The sequence below is a fragment of the Podarcis muralis genome, chromosome 12 (assembly GCF_964188315.1).
Source record: "Podarcis muralis chromosome 12, rPodMur119.hap1.1, whole genome shotgun sequence".
NCBI classification, from domain to species: Eukaryota; Metazoa; Chordata; class Lepidosauria; order Squamata; family Lacertidae; genus Podarcis; species Podarcis muralis.
In genome coordinates, this window is record NC_135666.1 from 25,404,308 (window position 1) to 25,421,452 (window position 17,145).

The 17,145-nt window shown below is 44.9% G+C and overlaps 1 protein-coding gene across 1 annotated transcript; it reads right to left on the bottom strand.

The window, feature by feature from the left end:
- Positions 1–1,636: 1,636 nt before the first annotated feature.
- VIM (vimentin) lies at positions 1,637–15,771 on the bottom strand. Its single transcript, XM_028750563.2, has 9 exons — positions 15,102–15,771; positions 13,607–13,667; positions 7,345–7,440; positions 7,074–7,235; positions 5,291–5,416; positions 4,215–4,435; positions 4,079–4,122; positions 3,514–3,596; positions 1,637–2,001 (listed from the first exon to the last, which is right to left on the bottom strand). The coding sequence occupies exons 1-9, from the start codon at positions 15,659–15,661 to the stop codon at positions 1,963–1,965; spliced, it is 1,392 nt and encodes a 463-aa protein (XP_028606396.2). The 5' UTR covers positions 15,662–15,771; the 3' UTR covers positions 1,637–1,962.
- Between the last annotated feature and the right edge of the window lie 1,374 nt (positions 15,772–17,145).

A 17,145-nucleotide genomic window follows, 5' to 3' on the forward strand; every position in this document is an offset into this window, starting at 1 on the left:
TACCAACAATGAATGCACCTGAACAGCAACAAAAGCAGTCTATTTTTTAAAAAGACTAGAGAGTAATATGCATATCATACCCACATTGTGGAACAGGCAGCTTTCAACAGATGGTTTGTACCATCAAGCACATTCCATGCAGGTTACTGTTGCAGCTAGTGATGTCAAAATTGGTGAGGCCATAAACTTCTGCCCCAAGCACTGGCTTATAACCAAATTGACCATAGTAGCACCAATGCCTCTTCCCTTCCCCAATAGTTCACCAGAAACAGTGGCAATGGCAAGACCTATTTGCCTTCACAGGCTCTGGAATGCCATGGCATTATTTCAGGCACCTGTGGGAAAAAGTAGCTTGCAGGACACCCAAATCTGATAGATAATAAATGTTTCTTGGACCACTGCTGTTGCATTTCTAATGCAAGGGGTGCAAGAGTCTTGTAGCTACCTTTCTTATGCATCTTCAAAGGCACTGCTGCCAGGTAGGGTTGGGGGCAAGAGAAGATGCTCAGTTCAGCTTATGGGAAGCACAATAGGGTCTGGTTTTTTTAATGACTTCAGGTGAGTGCAAAAAAAGAACTTCACAGCTTTGGGGAAGGAATACCTTACTATCAGTTCAGCCCAGTAAAAAAGCTGATCTGAAGGGAGTGTGTGTCTTGGTCACTAGGGGCAACTAGTGGGGGAGCATGGTCCACTTGAAGAGCAGATGGTTTGCATGCAAAAGGCTGCAGAGGTTGTTTCAATCCTATGTCTCTCCTTGTAGTGCTAAGACAGACAAAGCCATGTCATCAGCTGGTGTTAGTCCAGGGTCAACGCAGCCATCTACCAAGAGATTTTGGAGCACTTCATGCTTCCTTCCACAGACAAGCTTTATGGGGATGCTGATTTCATTTTCCAGCAGGACTTTGTCACCTGCCCACACTGCCAAAAGTACCAAAACCTGGTTCAATGCCCATGGGATTACTGTGCTTGATTGGCCAGCAAACTTGCCTGACCTGAACCCCATAGAGAATCTATGGGGCATTGCCAAGAGAAAGATGAGAGACATGAGACCGAGCAATGTAGAAGAGCTGAAGGCTGCTATTGAAACTTCCATAACACCTCAGCAGTGCCACAAGCTGATAGCATCCATGCCACGCCACATTGAGGCAGTAATTGATGCAAAAGGGGCCCAAACCAAGTACTGAGTACATGCTTCTACTTCTCAGAGGTCCAATATTGCTCTATTTGCAGTCCTTGTTTTGCTGATTTCATTTCATATTCTAATTTTCTGAGATTGTTAATTTGGGGTTTTCATCAGCTGTACACCATAAACATCACAATTGTAACAAATAAAGGCTTGACATATCTCGCTTTTCATGTCATGAGTCTATCTCATATATTAGTTTCACCTTTTAAGTTGAATTACTGAAATAAATGAACTTTTCCACAATATTCTAATTTTTCGAATTTCACCTGTATAATTACAGTGTTAAGAGTTAATCCTGACAGACATCAAATTTCAAAGAGCAGATGTAAATGTGTGTGTGCGTGCTTTCAATTTAAAAAAAAAATCCTGGAAGCATTTCTTGCTGCTACAATGAAAGTAGATCTATGATTGTTGCTAAAAACTTGCTGCAAATTAAGAAGACATGAGAAAGCAATTTCCAAAATGTTTATTGAAGCAGTGAGAGGTTGCTCATCATACTGTGCTGAAAAAGCAGTTTTATTCAATTCAGAAACTTAAAAAAAACAACAGTATTGCAGCACAAGATAGTGCTATCTGAACTAGACTCCCTTTTTTTTAAGCTCTTCTAACCCATCAAGAGAGTCAGTTTTGCATGATCTAAGACCTATATCTTCTAGCATAACCACCTTGCGCTCTTGGAAAAAACTGCAGAAAGGCACTTGAAAAGCTGTTTCTCTTTTTTTAGTTTTGCTGGTAAGGGTTCATTTCGGCACAAGGAAGATGTGCTGTTCTCTTCTTCACTCCAGTTCATCATGGTGAGAAGTTTCATTGATAACCTATTAAGACAAGCATCGTAAAGCATTAGAAGGGTATTTAATTGTCAATTGATCTCAGCTCCTAAACCTTTCACAGGGAAGCTTAACTGCTGCTTGAAATATTTTCCACTTGAAGCTAGTGACTAGGAATCTTGCACAAACACCACTATCTGGCTTGCCACATGGTCCACAGATTCTATAGGCAGCAAAGGGAAGGTGCAAGGCAACAGGCTGGTGCAACACTGTGCCCACCTCCCCTCTGATACCTCAAAGCATATGGAGGGACACCAGAAAGTCTTCCCAGCTTCCCACCACCTGCTCAAGATATCTACTTGGGAGCCAAGGGGGGGGTGTGTGTGGAGGGAAGAGTTTAAAACAAGGCAACTCAGCAATTTAGAGACAGCTGGCCTTCTGTCACCACATGCTTAAACCTGCCCAAGACATCCAACAAATGCAGAGCAGTCCTTGGAATTGCTACACCACACAGCATTTGAAGCACAGCATTCAATGGAAAAAAATATTCACATTGTGGAGGTTTTGAACAGAGACAGCAGCCTGACTTAAGGGCTCAGAAACCAGAGCTAGATAGGCTTTTTTATGACTTTTGGATGGAATTCTAGGCTTAACCTGGAATCCTTGTAAAATTGAGTCCCATTCATCCAAGTTTTCATGCCCTGTCACCAGTATCTATCCCTCCCACCGTTCCAATGAAACAACTGCAAGCGCAGAATCTAGATCCTTCGTACTCGACTTTCATTAAGCATCCTGGGCATAAAAGGTGGACCATTTCGACAGTTACTGACATAATATATTCCAATATCATAGAAACATAGAGTTGGAATAGACCACAAGGGCCATCGAGTCCAACCCCCTGCCAAGCAGGAAACACCATCAGAGCACTCCTGACATATGGTTGTCAAGCCTCTGCTTAAAGACCTCCAAAGAAGGAGACTCCACCACACTCCTTGGCAGCAAATTCCACTGTCGAACAGCTCTTACTGTCAGGAAGTTCTTCCTAATGTTTAGGTGGAATCTTCTTTCTTGTAGTTTGGATCCATTGCTCTGTGTCCGCTTCTCTGGAGCAGCAGAAAACAACCTTTCTCCCTCCGCTATATGACATCCTTTTATATATTTGAACATGGCTATCATATCACCCCTTAACCTCCTCTTCTCCAGGCTAAACATGCCCAGCTCCCTTAGCCGTTCCTCATAAGGCATCGTTTCCAGGCCTTTGACCATTTTGGTTGCCCTCCTCTGGACACGTTCCAGTTTGTCAGTGTCCTTCTTGAACTGTGGTGCCCAGAACTGGACACAGTACTCCAGGTGAGGTCTGACCAGAGCAGAATACAGTGGCACTATTACTTCCCTTGATCTAGATGCTATACTCCTATTGATGCAGCCCAGAATTGCATTGGCATGGGGGGGCTGCTAAAGTAGTATGTTCCACACCCCTAGAAGATATGTTTAACAGCATTAATGTAAATATGTATGTATATATACAACCCCACATATGTAATTGTTAGTAGCACTCACTTGTCCATCTCTAGTTTCAACAGTCTTGATAAGAAGTGTTCTCTTGGAGTGGGTGTCTATTGGGATAGACTCAAGGTTTGTTTCTGTAGATAAGAATAGCACAGTTAGAACTCTGTAGAGAATTCTCACTCGTGTTAGAAAGATGCCACAACAATGCTGATCTTAGATCAGTGCTTGGGTAATATTGCTATGCAAAACCAATGAGGTATCAGGCCTTTTGAAAGCTCTCCATTTAGGTTACCAACAAAACAATGTTTGAAAAAGCAAACAGAAAAGTCAACCCTAAGTCAAGACCATCCACACCCACCCACTGGCAAAAGACAGGACCACCCACCACCCAGACCCAGAGAAGGACACTTCAAGAATTCTAGTCCCAGATGACACATCTGATACAAGGTGGGCATTCCAACAAGGACTCAAGAGTGCATCAAGGGAAGTCCAGACCCTTTACATATATCAGATGCCAAAACCAAGACCTTCTATTGCTGATGTTAGTACTATTTACATAAAAATGGTTAATACACCAAGGAGGTCCAGCTACCAGGTATAGATGGCACTTGCTTACCTCTCAGGTTCAGGGAAGCAAAAGTCGGAATGGGCATTGTGATTCTGAAAAAAGAAGACAGAAGTCATATTTAGATAAGGCAGCTGAGACTGTTTTCAGATATGCCTGCTGAGGGTCCACCGGATGAATCTAGTACCTGCTCTCTTCTCCCTCCAGCAGTTTCCTGTAAGTGGCAATCTCAATATCAAGAGCCATCTTTACATTCAGCAGCTCTTGGTACTCGCGCAGATGGCGAGCCATTTCTTCCTTCATGTTTTGGATCTCATCCTGGAGTCGGGCAATGTTGTCTTGGTAGTTAGCAGCTTCAAGATTAAAGTTCTCCTCCATCTCACGCATCTGGCGTTCCAGGGATTCGTTCTGGAGAGATTTTACAAAAGTATACACTGAGGCTTCAAGCGATAGCATTCAGTTCATGGGTAAAATGGTGAAATCAATAGGTTGTATCCAAGCAATTGGAGAGTTAATAATGTCTATTAATTTCAATGAGTTTATACTCCGGTAGGATTAAAGCGGAACAAAACCTAATGGCTCAATTCATCCCTGACCATTAAGAAATGCTGTCCAGGGCTGATTCAAGTTTACATATGTAAAAACGTATTTTTTAATCCAGAAATATCTGGAAGGTCACATGTCTGCCAGCCCTGGTGTAGACAATCCTGAGTGAGATACAACTTTCTGGCTCAGTGTTAAAGCAGATTTATATGTTCCCAAGTGTAAACATGGAAGACAGAAGACTCCTTCACTTGCTACAAGAATGTGCAGAATGGACTCAAGAGTCGTAATATTAGATTCATTTTACGAGTGCAGAACATTCTGCAAAGACAACAGCTCAGCAGCAGATCACATGCATAATGAGGCTGTACATTCAATCCCTAGAATCTCCAATTGAAAGAATTTTTAGGGTAGCCTGAGATCTTGGCCCTAGTTTTATCAACAGCTTGAGTTCAGAGACAGAGGTGAATCACAGGCTCATTTCCACGTCAGAAAGCCCAGCCAGATGGGCGGGGTATAAATAATAAATTGTTGTTGTTGTTAGTATTAGGGCATATGCCAACTTGATTGTTTGAAAGGTCTCTTTTGCAAACATGTAATATTTAAGTTGCGCTATTCCGAAAGAATGGCTGAGAAATGCAGACCTAATCATACTTTTCTTCTCAAAAAACCATCACCACCTGCCAAAGCCTTCCCCTCCAAGCGTCATCTTTCACTTACAGTTCCTTTAAGTGCGTCCACTTCACAGGTGAGACTCTGAATTTGCCTGCGGTACTCATTCGCTTCTTGTTTGGCCTGGCGCAGGGCATCATTGTTCCGGGAGGCTGCTTCAGACAGATCTGCAAACTAACACCACACCAAGGTTATCAAGAGTCTACCTTTTAGCTAAGACACATATTAAGGACTGGGAGAATTAAACTCTGGTACCAAAGGGCATGATTGATGAGCAGAACTCAGCTGATTCACACCTTACAAGCCACTTTGGGTGGACTAGGCCTCTGCGTCATGAAGACTTGCATGCTATAACCCTCTCTTTTTTAACAAGCTCCTTTCACAATTGCAATGTGACCTCCCAATATATGTGTCTGTGAGACATTTGTTTACCATGCAGAGAAGTCCCTACAGAATTCCAACTGCTTTTAACAACATAACCAAACCCATCTGCAGCTTGCCAGATGCTCCTTAGCAACAGGACACAATACCTTTTTTAAAAAAACAAACCATTATGTTACTGGCCTGCAACTATCCCTTCAAGACACATCAAGGTACAAAGAGACACACGATCCTGTCACAGGATTCTAGTTTTATGGGGAATTCCATATTTTTCCGTGTATAAGACTAGAGGTTTTTTAACCAAAAAATTAGGTTTAAAATTGGGGCTCGTCTTATACATGGGTAGTGCTCAGGGGTGTTTTCTTAATTTTGAGTCCCCCAAAATAGGGGGTGTCTTATACACAGAAAAATACGGTATATTCTTAGAAGCATTGAACTTACAATGCTGCACCTACATTTTTTCAACTTTTACATGTTATTAAGTGCCACTTATCAAGGAACACCAGGAACCACCCTTATTTTAAAAATTGAAAATATGTATAAATTGAAAATATCCAAAATATAAATTAAGAAAAATTATATAACACATATTTGACACAAAATCTCTAAGAGGTTAAACCCAAGCAACATTTTTTTAACCGAAATATAAATAAAATCAGTGATTCTAACAAAGATATGTGTGTGTTTTCATGGCCCACCCTATTCCTGAAACTGTATTCTGTCTTAACTGCTTTTAATTCTGAATTTTAAATTGTTGTAACACACCCTGGGACCTGCTGGTTAAGGGTAGGCAATAAATAAGAATTATAAGAAGAATTCTAATGCTGATGATAAGAACCTAAAACTGCAGACTTGCCAAGTTCATGTGTTCACCCAATTCAGTTCCGGCACGGTTTCCGAAGTTGTGTGTTGTGTTACTTGGAGACTATGAGACTTGGAGACTATGAGTTGTTTCTTAACAACTAATGTTCTTTGGGGCACTGGAGGTTGGGAAGAGGCGAAGAGTGTACACCTTACATAGCCTGAGCTGAGTGTAGCTTGTAAGTGTCCCTCTCTTAAAACAAGAGTGAAATGCTCTCATTACTAATTATGATTTATTTTTAATGGATTGCTTTTAATGGTCTCATTTCATTAAATAATTAAGCCACCTCTCAGAATCCTTTTTGTGACAGAAAGTGTGGGACATAAATCTTCTAATATACACACAAGTTTGTTTTTTTTTAAAGAAATCTACAGTAGACCGCCTTTTTGAGGCAGTGCTTTCTGTAGTATCAAGACCTACTGTAGATCCCTAATAGTCCCATGACCCTCACATTCAGACAACTAGGATGAGCACTCTGCATCCAAATGACAAAATGTAGAACAACTGCTGAACTAAAGTCTATTTTATTTTATCCTGTAATTGAAACATAGTGTATAGGGGGCGGTGATAGTCAGGCCATTCGCTTACTTTGGATTTGTACCACTCTTCAGCTTCCTGGAGGTTCTTAGCAGCAACACTTTCGTACTGTTGACGCACATCGCGCAGGGCAGCAGTGAGATCAGGTTTGGCAACATCCACATCGATCTGGATATGTTGTTCCTGGATCTGGGCCTGAAGCTCACGGATTTCCTTCAAGGGAAAAAAAGATGACATTCCATACATTGAACGTTTTTACCAATGCAATTCATTTCCCCCCTAAGGAATCACATTGAAAAGCTGGTGGGAGTTCAAAAATTACCTCATCATGGAGCTTCTTCAAGAAGATAATCTCCTCTTGCAGAGATTCAACTTTGCGTTCAAGATCCAGGCGGTTCAAGGAGGCATTGTCAACATCCTGAGGGAGGAACAACAGAGGGAAAGGTGTCAGAAATGTTCATAAGCTAACTGGGAGAATGTTGTAATATGGGGCAAAAAATGTCTGCAATGAACAAACTACTGTCTAAATAAGGAGCGGCTTGATTTCACTTCCTTCCTTCAGCAATTGAGGTGGAGGTTTGACATTTCTCCATGGAAAATTGTCTACAGCACAGAATCTGACCAAAGCTCTCCACAGCTATATTTTTTCTGCATACAATTTTCCATTTTGAGAAAGTCATTGTTTCGTAACATTAATTAATGATCAACGAAGTCTAGTCAAATCTGAAACTGCAAACACTTTTTCTAGGGAGCTATCTTCAGAAAGGCTGAACAGCTTTCAGTCAAAAGAGGGGGGAGTATAAATCTTATTGGCACCTTCAATTGTTTTATTAATTAAAAAAAATACTATTGTCATGTCATGTCTTGATCATTCCATTATCAGTAATTTCCAATAAAATTTTTGATTATAATATTTTAAGTACAGCAAGTACACTTTATTGAATTCCCTAACTCTAATTCAGTATTTCAGTTCAACTATTTTTGGCTACTGAAAAAAATTTAAAGTTAGTATGACATACTTTTAGTTTGGCGTATGAATACCAGTTTGAAACATGCAGAATCAGATCAATATGAAGTAGCAGAAATTTTCCAGTATTTTTTCTGGAAAGCCAGCATCACTGTATCTAGGTGATGTCAACTTAGACTAAACACATTTGAACACCAGAAAAAAAGAGTTTAGTTTAGATAGAAGTTGTATGCAGTCCAAGATAAAATGAATGGTGTGGCAAGTTTTTGTGTGGTTAAAGTAACCTATTTACACACTAAATTCATAGCAACAGGGTCAAAGGCATACAAGTACTTTAGAGTACTTTAGGAACTTTAGGATATTATGTCAGAAAAGTTATTTGAAATATTAATGCACCTGAAACAAGCTACTAATGAATGCCCATGAACTTTATCATTCCATTCTATTTAGGACAGCAGGTTTGTTACACAAAAGAGATCGTTGGTGTCATTTAAGACTCCAGGCAAAGGATTAGTTGGGCTAGAGAAGGACGGCAAAATACAGTAGGGCTCAGCCACAACAGAAAAGCAGATAATGTTTTGTTGTGTGTACTTGGCAGTAAGCAAAAGAGATTAGAGCTCATCTCAGAACCTACTTTTGTTTTCTCTGCAACTGTGCAAAGCTGCCAGTTATTTCACACAGGAACTGAGCAATGCCATTTCAGAAGTCAGATTTCATGCCTGAAAGCTCACTGCTTATCCCAGACAAGTGTGAGCCCATGGCAAGAATTCATATCCTCCTCTCAAGGCACCTGTTGCAAGTATAGCTGAAAAATGAACACGCTCGGTCCATTGAAAGCTAATGCAGATTGCTCCAGATGCACCAGGCTAGTGTTTGTGGCCCACTCTCCCCTCAAAACTTGGAAAAACAACACCTTTAGGCAAAGAGTGAAAGACTACCATTGCCGGAAGATGTTTCTGGAGTGTTGTAAGTGGTCAAGCAAACTGTTATTTATTTTACTGTTAAAAGGGGGAGATGTTCTTGTGCGATTTTCAGTCTCAGGTGCTAAAGCAGGAGTAGTCAATGTGCTCCCTTCCAGATGTTGCTGTACTCCCAACTCCCACCAGCCCAATTGTCAGTGCAGTACCATCTGGAGAATAACTTCACAGGACAGGGGTAACTTCACAGGACAGGGGTAACTTCACAGGACAGGGGTATTGCAGATTTTTATCTGAGAGTCTAGGAAAGTAACACAAGCTCAGGCAGCAAAAGTATTAGCCCAGTTGTGGCTAGCGCGCGCACACACACACACACAAAATCCACATGCAAGTGTAACCAGAGTGCACTCTTGCAGCTTGATTTGAGATGACAGTCTGGGCTTGAAGTATTGGGGAAGGAGTTCCTTTGAGTCCAATAAGCAACAGGTGCTGGCTCTCAGTGGAACACAATTATGGAGAAAGCACAGAACTATGAAGGAAACTTAGAGGGCATGTTCATGTAGACAAGAGCCAATTTTAGCTCTGGTGTTGCACCTTCAACAACCACATGGTTCACTCTGCCTGTAGAAGAACGCATGTGCAGCTGCAAGCTGGAGCACATGCCTGGCACACTGCATGGAGCTCCTTGCACACTGGGCTTTTTTCTACATGCGGCGCATGCCATTGTTGGGGGAGGGTGACACAATTTGGTGGAGGGAGAGGTAAAAGCAGAGTCCCACTCTATGTAACTCTGCTGTACTTACTCAAGTTAACATGTGCAGAAGGCTAAGAGCTCAACTGTATATACACATATAGAGATGAATGTGTTGAAGCAGGTCACTAGCTGAGAGATACTGGTTAGGAACAAAGCATTGCTGAGTAATGGAGAGTTGAGGTTTTATGCCTGAAGACAATGGCTGGGGTGGGGAGCCCCTGGATGCTTCCGAGGTTGCAAGACCATGACTCCTATCATTGCCTGAACACTGGCTATGCTGGTTGGGGCTGATGGAAGTTGAGGAATCCTACAACAGCTGGAGAGGCCATTGGTTCCTCACCCATTTTAGAGGAATGCCCTGAGACATTTATAGAATACTAGAGGACTACAAGCTTTGCCCCCCACCCTCAAGCTTCAGGGATTTAGCATTTTCCTTCCCCATGTTTCAACCTAGGGCAGGGGTCTGCAACCTTTAACACAAAAAGAGCCACTTGGACCCGTTTCCGAAGGGGGAAAAAAAAGGGAGCCGCAAAACTGGGAAGGTGATGTCGGGACGGTGCGTGACTAACGCACGCACCGCCCCCATGCGACGTCACAGCCAGTACAGCGCCCGCCACAGTGGGGAGTGTCAGGGTGCACAATGCGCCTCCTCCCCTCGCTAGTATCCGCCCCGGAGCCGCGGCAAAGGTGTAAAAGAGCCACATGCGGCTCCGGAGCCGCGGGTTGCAGACCCCTGACCTAGGGGAACAAAGCTTATCCTTCCTAAGCTCTTTCCAGCAGAACACCCTCATCTCTTTCAAGTCTCACTTTACAGACTTCAAAGACAGTTTGCTGAACACACCCATTGTGAGATGCTATTTCATTCTGAGCTAAATTATGGGGAGGGAAACTTGACACCACACACACACACACACACACACACACACCCTTAAACCCCTATATTTGGGAGGTCACAATCAAATTTGGGATCCATAGTAAATTAAACTTGTAAAGGTATCTGGCAACTTCACTGCCGCAAAGAGTTGTGGCAGTTAGGCAATTTGGATGTGTGTGTTGGTTCTTCCATGGCCTCCATCTGTCAATCATGCACAGTAAAACGAGGAAGCAATTCTTACAAGCAGACCAGCCTGAGTATGTGAAGCTCAAGTCAAGCTAGCCCAGTGAACTCCAGCAGAGTTGTTTTAGGCCTGCTGCCAAAGAGCTTGTCAACTGACAGTAACCTAGGACCCTTCTGTCTAGGACAAGCTATGGCCCTGTCCCAAGTCAAATGCCCCCTAAATGCCTGAGTAAAGTATATTTCATTCAATCTCTCTACAACACTGGTTTCTCTCTTCCTTCCCACAAGGTGTCCTAAGCATACCTAGAGATAGCTAGGAAGGTGGAAGTGGGGAATCAGTCTAGTGGATTCCAAAAGCTAATGCTTAGCTTAATGTTAAGGATTTTAATGATTTCACCACCCTAAGTAAGTTCTGTTCTTTTTCTCTTTCAAATGCTATACAGTGGTATTGTGCCAAATGTAACATCTTGCCAGCAAAATGTATGCAGCTTCCTACATGGTAAGTGTTTTACCAGATCAGATATTGTACCCAAAGGTTCACTTCATTACATCATCTGTGCATGACCATCTCTTATCATATTATTCCATGTGCTCAAGAACGCTGGAACATCGCCAGTGTGCTTTAGGTTTACAGTATGGCAGAGATAAAAGTAAAAAGAGAATAAGCTCCTAAATGTTGCATCTGCATTATGGGTCTGGGCTAAATAATCCTCAATCCACATTGCAAACACATGAGGAAAGGACACAACACCATTGTGCATTGTTCCCTTTATTTATAGCTCCCCCAGTCACATGGCTCATGTAGGATAGATCAAGTGTCCCAGCAAAGCAAAGGGAATGAGTCAAGAAGGCTCAGTATTTGGTAATCTTTTTCTGCCTGAGTGGAAGTCTTGGAGAATACCCACAAGACAGATGTGGTCCTAGCAATGTGCTATGTTATCCCGTAAGTCACCCTTCTTGGATTCCCCACACTCAGAGGAAGACAACCATGCAAATGGAACTATCAGGCCATGCACAAAGGAGCTCTGAGCTACACAGAGACTGAAGCTCTCTGCAGTACTAGACATATCCAAAGAGTACCAAGACTCAGTTTAGGGTCACTCTGGGGGCTCACTCTAGTAACTGTAGAAGACAACTTTGCAAGTCACATGTCTCCTTCATGCTTGCGCACCCAGCCATCTCAAACTTCACCTTCCTCTTCTATTACTTGAAAGTCTCAAACCAAATGCGCTATCCTACTTCAACTCTAAAGTAATTCCCACAGGATTCAATGGGCTTACTACAAGGTTGCGTATAGAAGTATGGGCTAAAGATGTTTCTTCCACAAACTGAGAATCTGGCTCAAAAAAGGGGGGGGAGATATAGTCAGCAAAGTTGCAAACATTTTTATTTTAAGTTAATTGAAAAATGCAACTTATTTCATGATTTTTGCCCAAACTCAGACTCACTGTCTTATGGCGATGGCTTTACTTAAAAGGATCCGTTTCTATCTCACATTCTCCTTTGAAATAGAGGTTTGAAAATTAGTTATTGTATTAAAAATTGGCACACAGAGAACTTAAGGCAGAAAAGCTTCATTTTTCAAAGCAAAATGGCTAAGGATTGAAAGGCTCCAAATGTTATTTACTTCAAATGTCCAGTGAACCAGTCTAGTGGGACGGGAAGGAATGTCTGAAGTATTAATTATTATGCAGTCCTAAATTAACATCCTTGTTGATTTTAGGTCGGTCTTCATGTCAGCAATATAATTAGTGGACAATCTTGTTCAATAATCAGTTAGAGACTGGACCAGCTGAAGTGGCCAATGCTTTAAATTATGGGTTTCTAAGTATGCTTGCATCATTACACATCCAGCAAGAATGCAGCCTGCCATAAGCACCCCCAGAACACAAAGGCTCCTATTATTTCAATCTGCTGCCACCACAGTCGCTGTTAATGCCTGCATCGGCATTCCATAGTGAATCCCATAGAAACCATTAATACCTTTCAGCCAAGCGAACAGATGGCTCCCTTTCACCCTTACCAATCTGAAAAACCGATTCCACAGAGCTTCTCTGGGTAACAGGCTAGACGTTGATAAAACAGAAACAATTCTTAGCCCTTGCAAGAGCGCTATGTGTTTATAAGGGCCTCTGCTAAATCCAAGCACAGCTCAAAAAGCTGGACACAGCTGGTGTTAACATAGTGCCTGAAAGCATGACCAGCAAGTTTTGTTAAATAGTTTTCTCCGCCACAAACTTACTACTTGGCCTTTGGCAATATGCTATCCTTTCATCTTCAGCATCTGAATGCAACAATGCTGTTATATGACAATGTGTCTAGATCAAGGTCAGCCAATATTGGTGCCCTCTAGATGTTGTTAGACTACAACTCCCATCAGTCCCAGCCAACATGGCCAATGGTTGGGGGAAATTGGTTTAGGTCAACATCATCATGGTGGCTACCCCAGTATAGATCTTCATAGTTACTAGTCATCATGGTTAGATGAAAACTCCAGGAACAGAGGCAGTGTGCATCAGACTATAAGTTGCTGGGGAGCAACCAAGATAGCCAGCTTCCCAGAGGAAAGCCACTGTGCAAAAGCAGAAAGCTGGTCTAGACTGACCTTTGGGTTTGATTGAGCTGGGCTCTTATGATCTTAACATTTCAATACTGCTCAAAAATGCAGAAATACTGTTTCGTGTGAGTCAAAACACAATGGGAGTGAAAGAACTACTTAGGCAAATTAGGGGGAAATGAATTTGAACGGAAGAACCAGAACACTCCCATTATCCATTTTCAACCACCAGGTGGCTTTCCGTTCCGTTTCTTACTTGTAAGCGTTTTAGCGCTAGAATTTAACAAACACTTAAAAACTTTAATGGGGGGGGGGTGTATGAAATTACAAACCTGTCTGAAAGATTGCAGGTTGTTCTCAGCTTCTTCCCTCTGAAGCATCTCATCTTGAAGTCTGGAAAAATTAAAGGACCCATTCAAAGAAATGAAAAAAGCTGACCAAGTGAAGTTCAGATTTGATGGACAGTCAGCCACACCCATGAGGGAAAGAGAAGCAAAAGGGGGAAGAGTGTGTGAGGGGGAGGTCTTCCACACAAAAGCACCCCATGCCTCCATTTGTGTGGCTCCGTTTTCATTACAGTGTGACCAGACTTGGAGCAGAACTCTTGCAGAAGCAGCAGCGTTAAATCCACCAATAAACATAAGCCCAGCAAAAAAAAAAAGGGGGGGGGGAAGGCTACCCCGCTTATTCAACTAGCTGAGTGGGAGGGAGAGCTGACCTGCAATTGTGGATTGTTTGCCTAATACATTTTGTTAAAACTGGAGGTTTGCAGCAGCTCCCCAAACCATAAATTCAAACTTAGCCCTGATCTAGACCTTATAATTCTAATAGCAATGTGGCAAATTACCAGGCACTTGTAACCATGCAACTTCAGAAAGTACCAGCATAAACTGATTCAACAATGGGCAGCGTAATAGTGCAATCCAATCTATGCAATTTTACACAGAAATAAGTCTGAGGAATTGCAGGCTAGCACCACAATCCTCTGCAAGTTTACTCAGAAGAAATTCCCACCCAGTGCAATGGGCCTTGCTTCTAGCAAAAAATGCAAATTGAAGCCAAAGTAAAGTCTATTGAACTGGGTGGGGCTAGCAGCCCAATTCTATGTGCACTTACATGGGAGTAAACCACACCTCTCAATATTTGCAAGTAAGTCCCCTTTAATGGAATTGCCCTGCTAGAGCATCAGAGTAAAACAAGAATGGAACTTCATCCCTTGTTCTTTGTGCTGCAGAGTGTGATTAACGGGACCCACCACACTGCAGATTCCTAAGACAAAGGCGCTTGCCCAGCTGCCTCCAGCCAGCGCAGGCTCAGCTGTGGAAAAGTTTTCTGAACTTTTTCACGTGACGAGTCCTTCATGCGATTCACAAAGTGAATGTGATCATTCTGAATCAGCCCACGTGACTGAATTCACAAGCTTTCTGAATTAAAGGAATGAATGAACGCTCAGACTTTGATATTTGCTTAGCGCTGGTGCGACAACTTCATTCCTAAGGGGAGAGGGATGGATGGAGACAAGCAGAACGAGGGCTGTAACCGGAATGAGGAAGTGTTAACCATCCAATCAATCAATCAATCAATCTCCTGGCTGCATTCGTACAAATTTGCAGTCATTTTGAAACGAGAAGCACATTTCCTTTGTTTGCAAAGGATGCGCGCGCGCCATCACAGACGGAACCACTACTCGGAGAGCAGGAAGTCTGCCAGGGCAAGCCGCTAATCAAACCCCAAGTCCCATTGGGGCCAATGTAGTTTACTCGCCCAGCCCAGCCCTCGCCCCGGACTCCCCCCCCCCCCGCCCCGTCCAGGGGACCCGCGCCTTACTTTTCCCGCAGGCGCATGATGTCTTCGGCCAAGTTGTCGCGGTCCACCTCCACGCGGGCCTTGTCATTGGTGAGCTGGTCCACCTGCCGGCGCAGCTCGCGCATCTCCTCCTCGTAGAGGTCGCCCAGGCGGGAAGTGCCTTTGCCCTTGAGCTGCTCGAGCTCGGCCAGCAGGATCTTGTTCTGCTGCTCCAGGAAGCGCACTTTGTCTATGTAGTTGGCGAAGCGGTCGTTGAGCTCCTGCAGTTCGGCTTTCTCGTTGGTGCGGTTGGCCTTGAACTCCGTGTTGATGGCGTCGGCCAGAGAGAAGTCCACGCCGCCATCGATGCCCAGCATCCGCATGGGCGGCAGGCTGCCCCGCAGGCGCACGGCCTTGGAGGCATAGAGGCCGCCGCCGCCGGGCGCCGACGACACCAGGCGGACGCTGCTGGGCCGGGCGCTGCCCAGCGAGTAGCGGCTCGACGACGTCACGTAGCGGCTGCTGCTCGAAGAGCTGGGCCGCCCGCCCGCCCCGCCGAACATGCGGCGGTAGGAGCTCCGGCTGCTGCTGGTGGTACTCATGGTTGTAATCCCAGAAGAGGAAGGTGGACAATCCCGGGGAGAGAGCGCGAGAGAGCAGCGCCGTCGAGCAGCGGGAGGAAGAGGCGCGGGAGAGCGGCCGAGCGGGCCCTGCGCGCCTCTTATACGCCAGTCACGCCCTCCCGCCCCGTCCAACAAAAGCCAAGCCCCGCCCCGCCCCGCGTGGCGGCCAACCGCTGCCCGACGGGGTCCCCCGGGACGGGCGGGGCGGGGCTGGTCCCCCACAATCCCGGCCCATCTCTGATTGCAAAAGAAAAAAAAGCAGAAGCAAAGGCTTTTCCTGCTCAAGGGGAGGGGGGGATGATTAATAGGGGAGAAAAGCCACGACGGTGGGGAGGAGGAGCGGGGCGGTGCCCACCCCCTGGCCTTGCAAACTCCTGATTTGTGGCTGCGCAGGGTGCAGGAGGGAGGAGGGGAGAGAGTGAAAAGGATGGAAAGGACGGGGGCGGAGAAGGCGGGGGGGGGACACACACCGCAACAAGGGGGGTGGAGAAGTTGGAGGGATCTCAACGAGAAACAGATGCGGGGAGGTTGAAGGCGAGACGTGGAGATCGGAGCCTGTGGAAAGTGGAAGGAACTGGCTGCAGGATGAATACCATGAGGGCGGGGGGGGGGGATGGGAAGGACGCCCAAGCTAATGGGGGAACCGTCGCGTCCCCTTTTCCTCGCGCAGAGGTTTTTGAGAAGCGAGGGAAACGAATCCGAGGGAGGGAGGTGCTGGGCTGGGTGGCGAAGGAGTTCCCCTTTGCTCTGGGGAGTCCCCGCGTGTCGAGGCGCCTCCAGCCCGAGGAGAACGAGCCTCTTTGCCTCGCGAGCAAAAACCAGCCAGGTTTCCTCGGGACAGGCGCTTGCAGAGACGCAAGAGGCTGCGCGCGTCATTATCAATCCCTTCCACATGGCACCAGCCGGGGCCCTATCTGAGGCGCCGGGGCCGTTATTTGGATGGCTGGTTTCTCTCTTTTCCTTTAAAAACAAAAACAAAAAACCTTTCGCAGCAGCTGAGCTGCATTTTCTGGTCGATGCTTCTCCTGCACTATTGGAGACGCATCCGAAAAGGGAAGGACATATAAGTTTGCAACTTCCCTTTAAAGCTGTGCGCCAGACTCGGCGCCCACACAGCCTATTTGCCCTGGAGCAAACTCCGCTGAACTCGGTGGGACTTGCTTCTGAGTAACCAGCTGCTAATGGCAAAAATCGGTGCGGGGAACATGCCCCCCAGATGATGATGGGTGCCTATCTAGCCCAGCCAGTGGGATGGTGATGGGAGTGTGCGTGAGCTATGAACCCTGCAGGAAAGACTACCTTTCCCCTCACACCCCCCCAAGCCAGCCTAGGCAATGGGAGTTCTTCACGAGCAACATCTAGGGAGCCACAGATGTTTTCCCCCCTGAAAACGTACATCTTTTTGACATGGATTCTGCTGCAACTGGCTATCCTTTGCTGAGGCAGCAGAAGTCATAACAGCC

Coding starts and splice junctions, on each gene's coding strand:
- VIM (XM_028750563.2), bottom strand. CDS start 15,661: ATGAGTACCACCAGCAGCAGCCGGAGCTCCTACCGCCGCATGTTCGGC. Junction 7,441..13,606: donor ACCTGCAATCTTTCAGACAG/GTTTGTAATTTC, acceptor TTCCTCCCTCAG/GATGTTGACAATGCCTCCTT. Junction 3,597..4,078: donor TGCTTCCCTGAACCTGAGAG/GTAAGCAAGTGC, acceptor TCTTATCTACAG/AAACAAACCTTGAGTCTATC.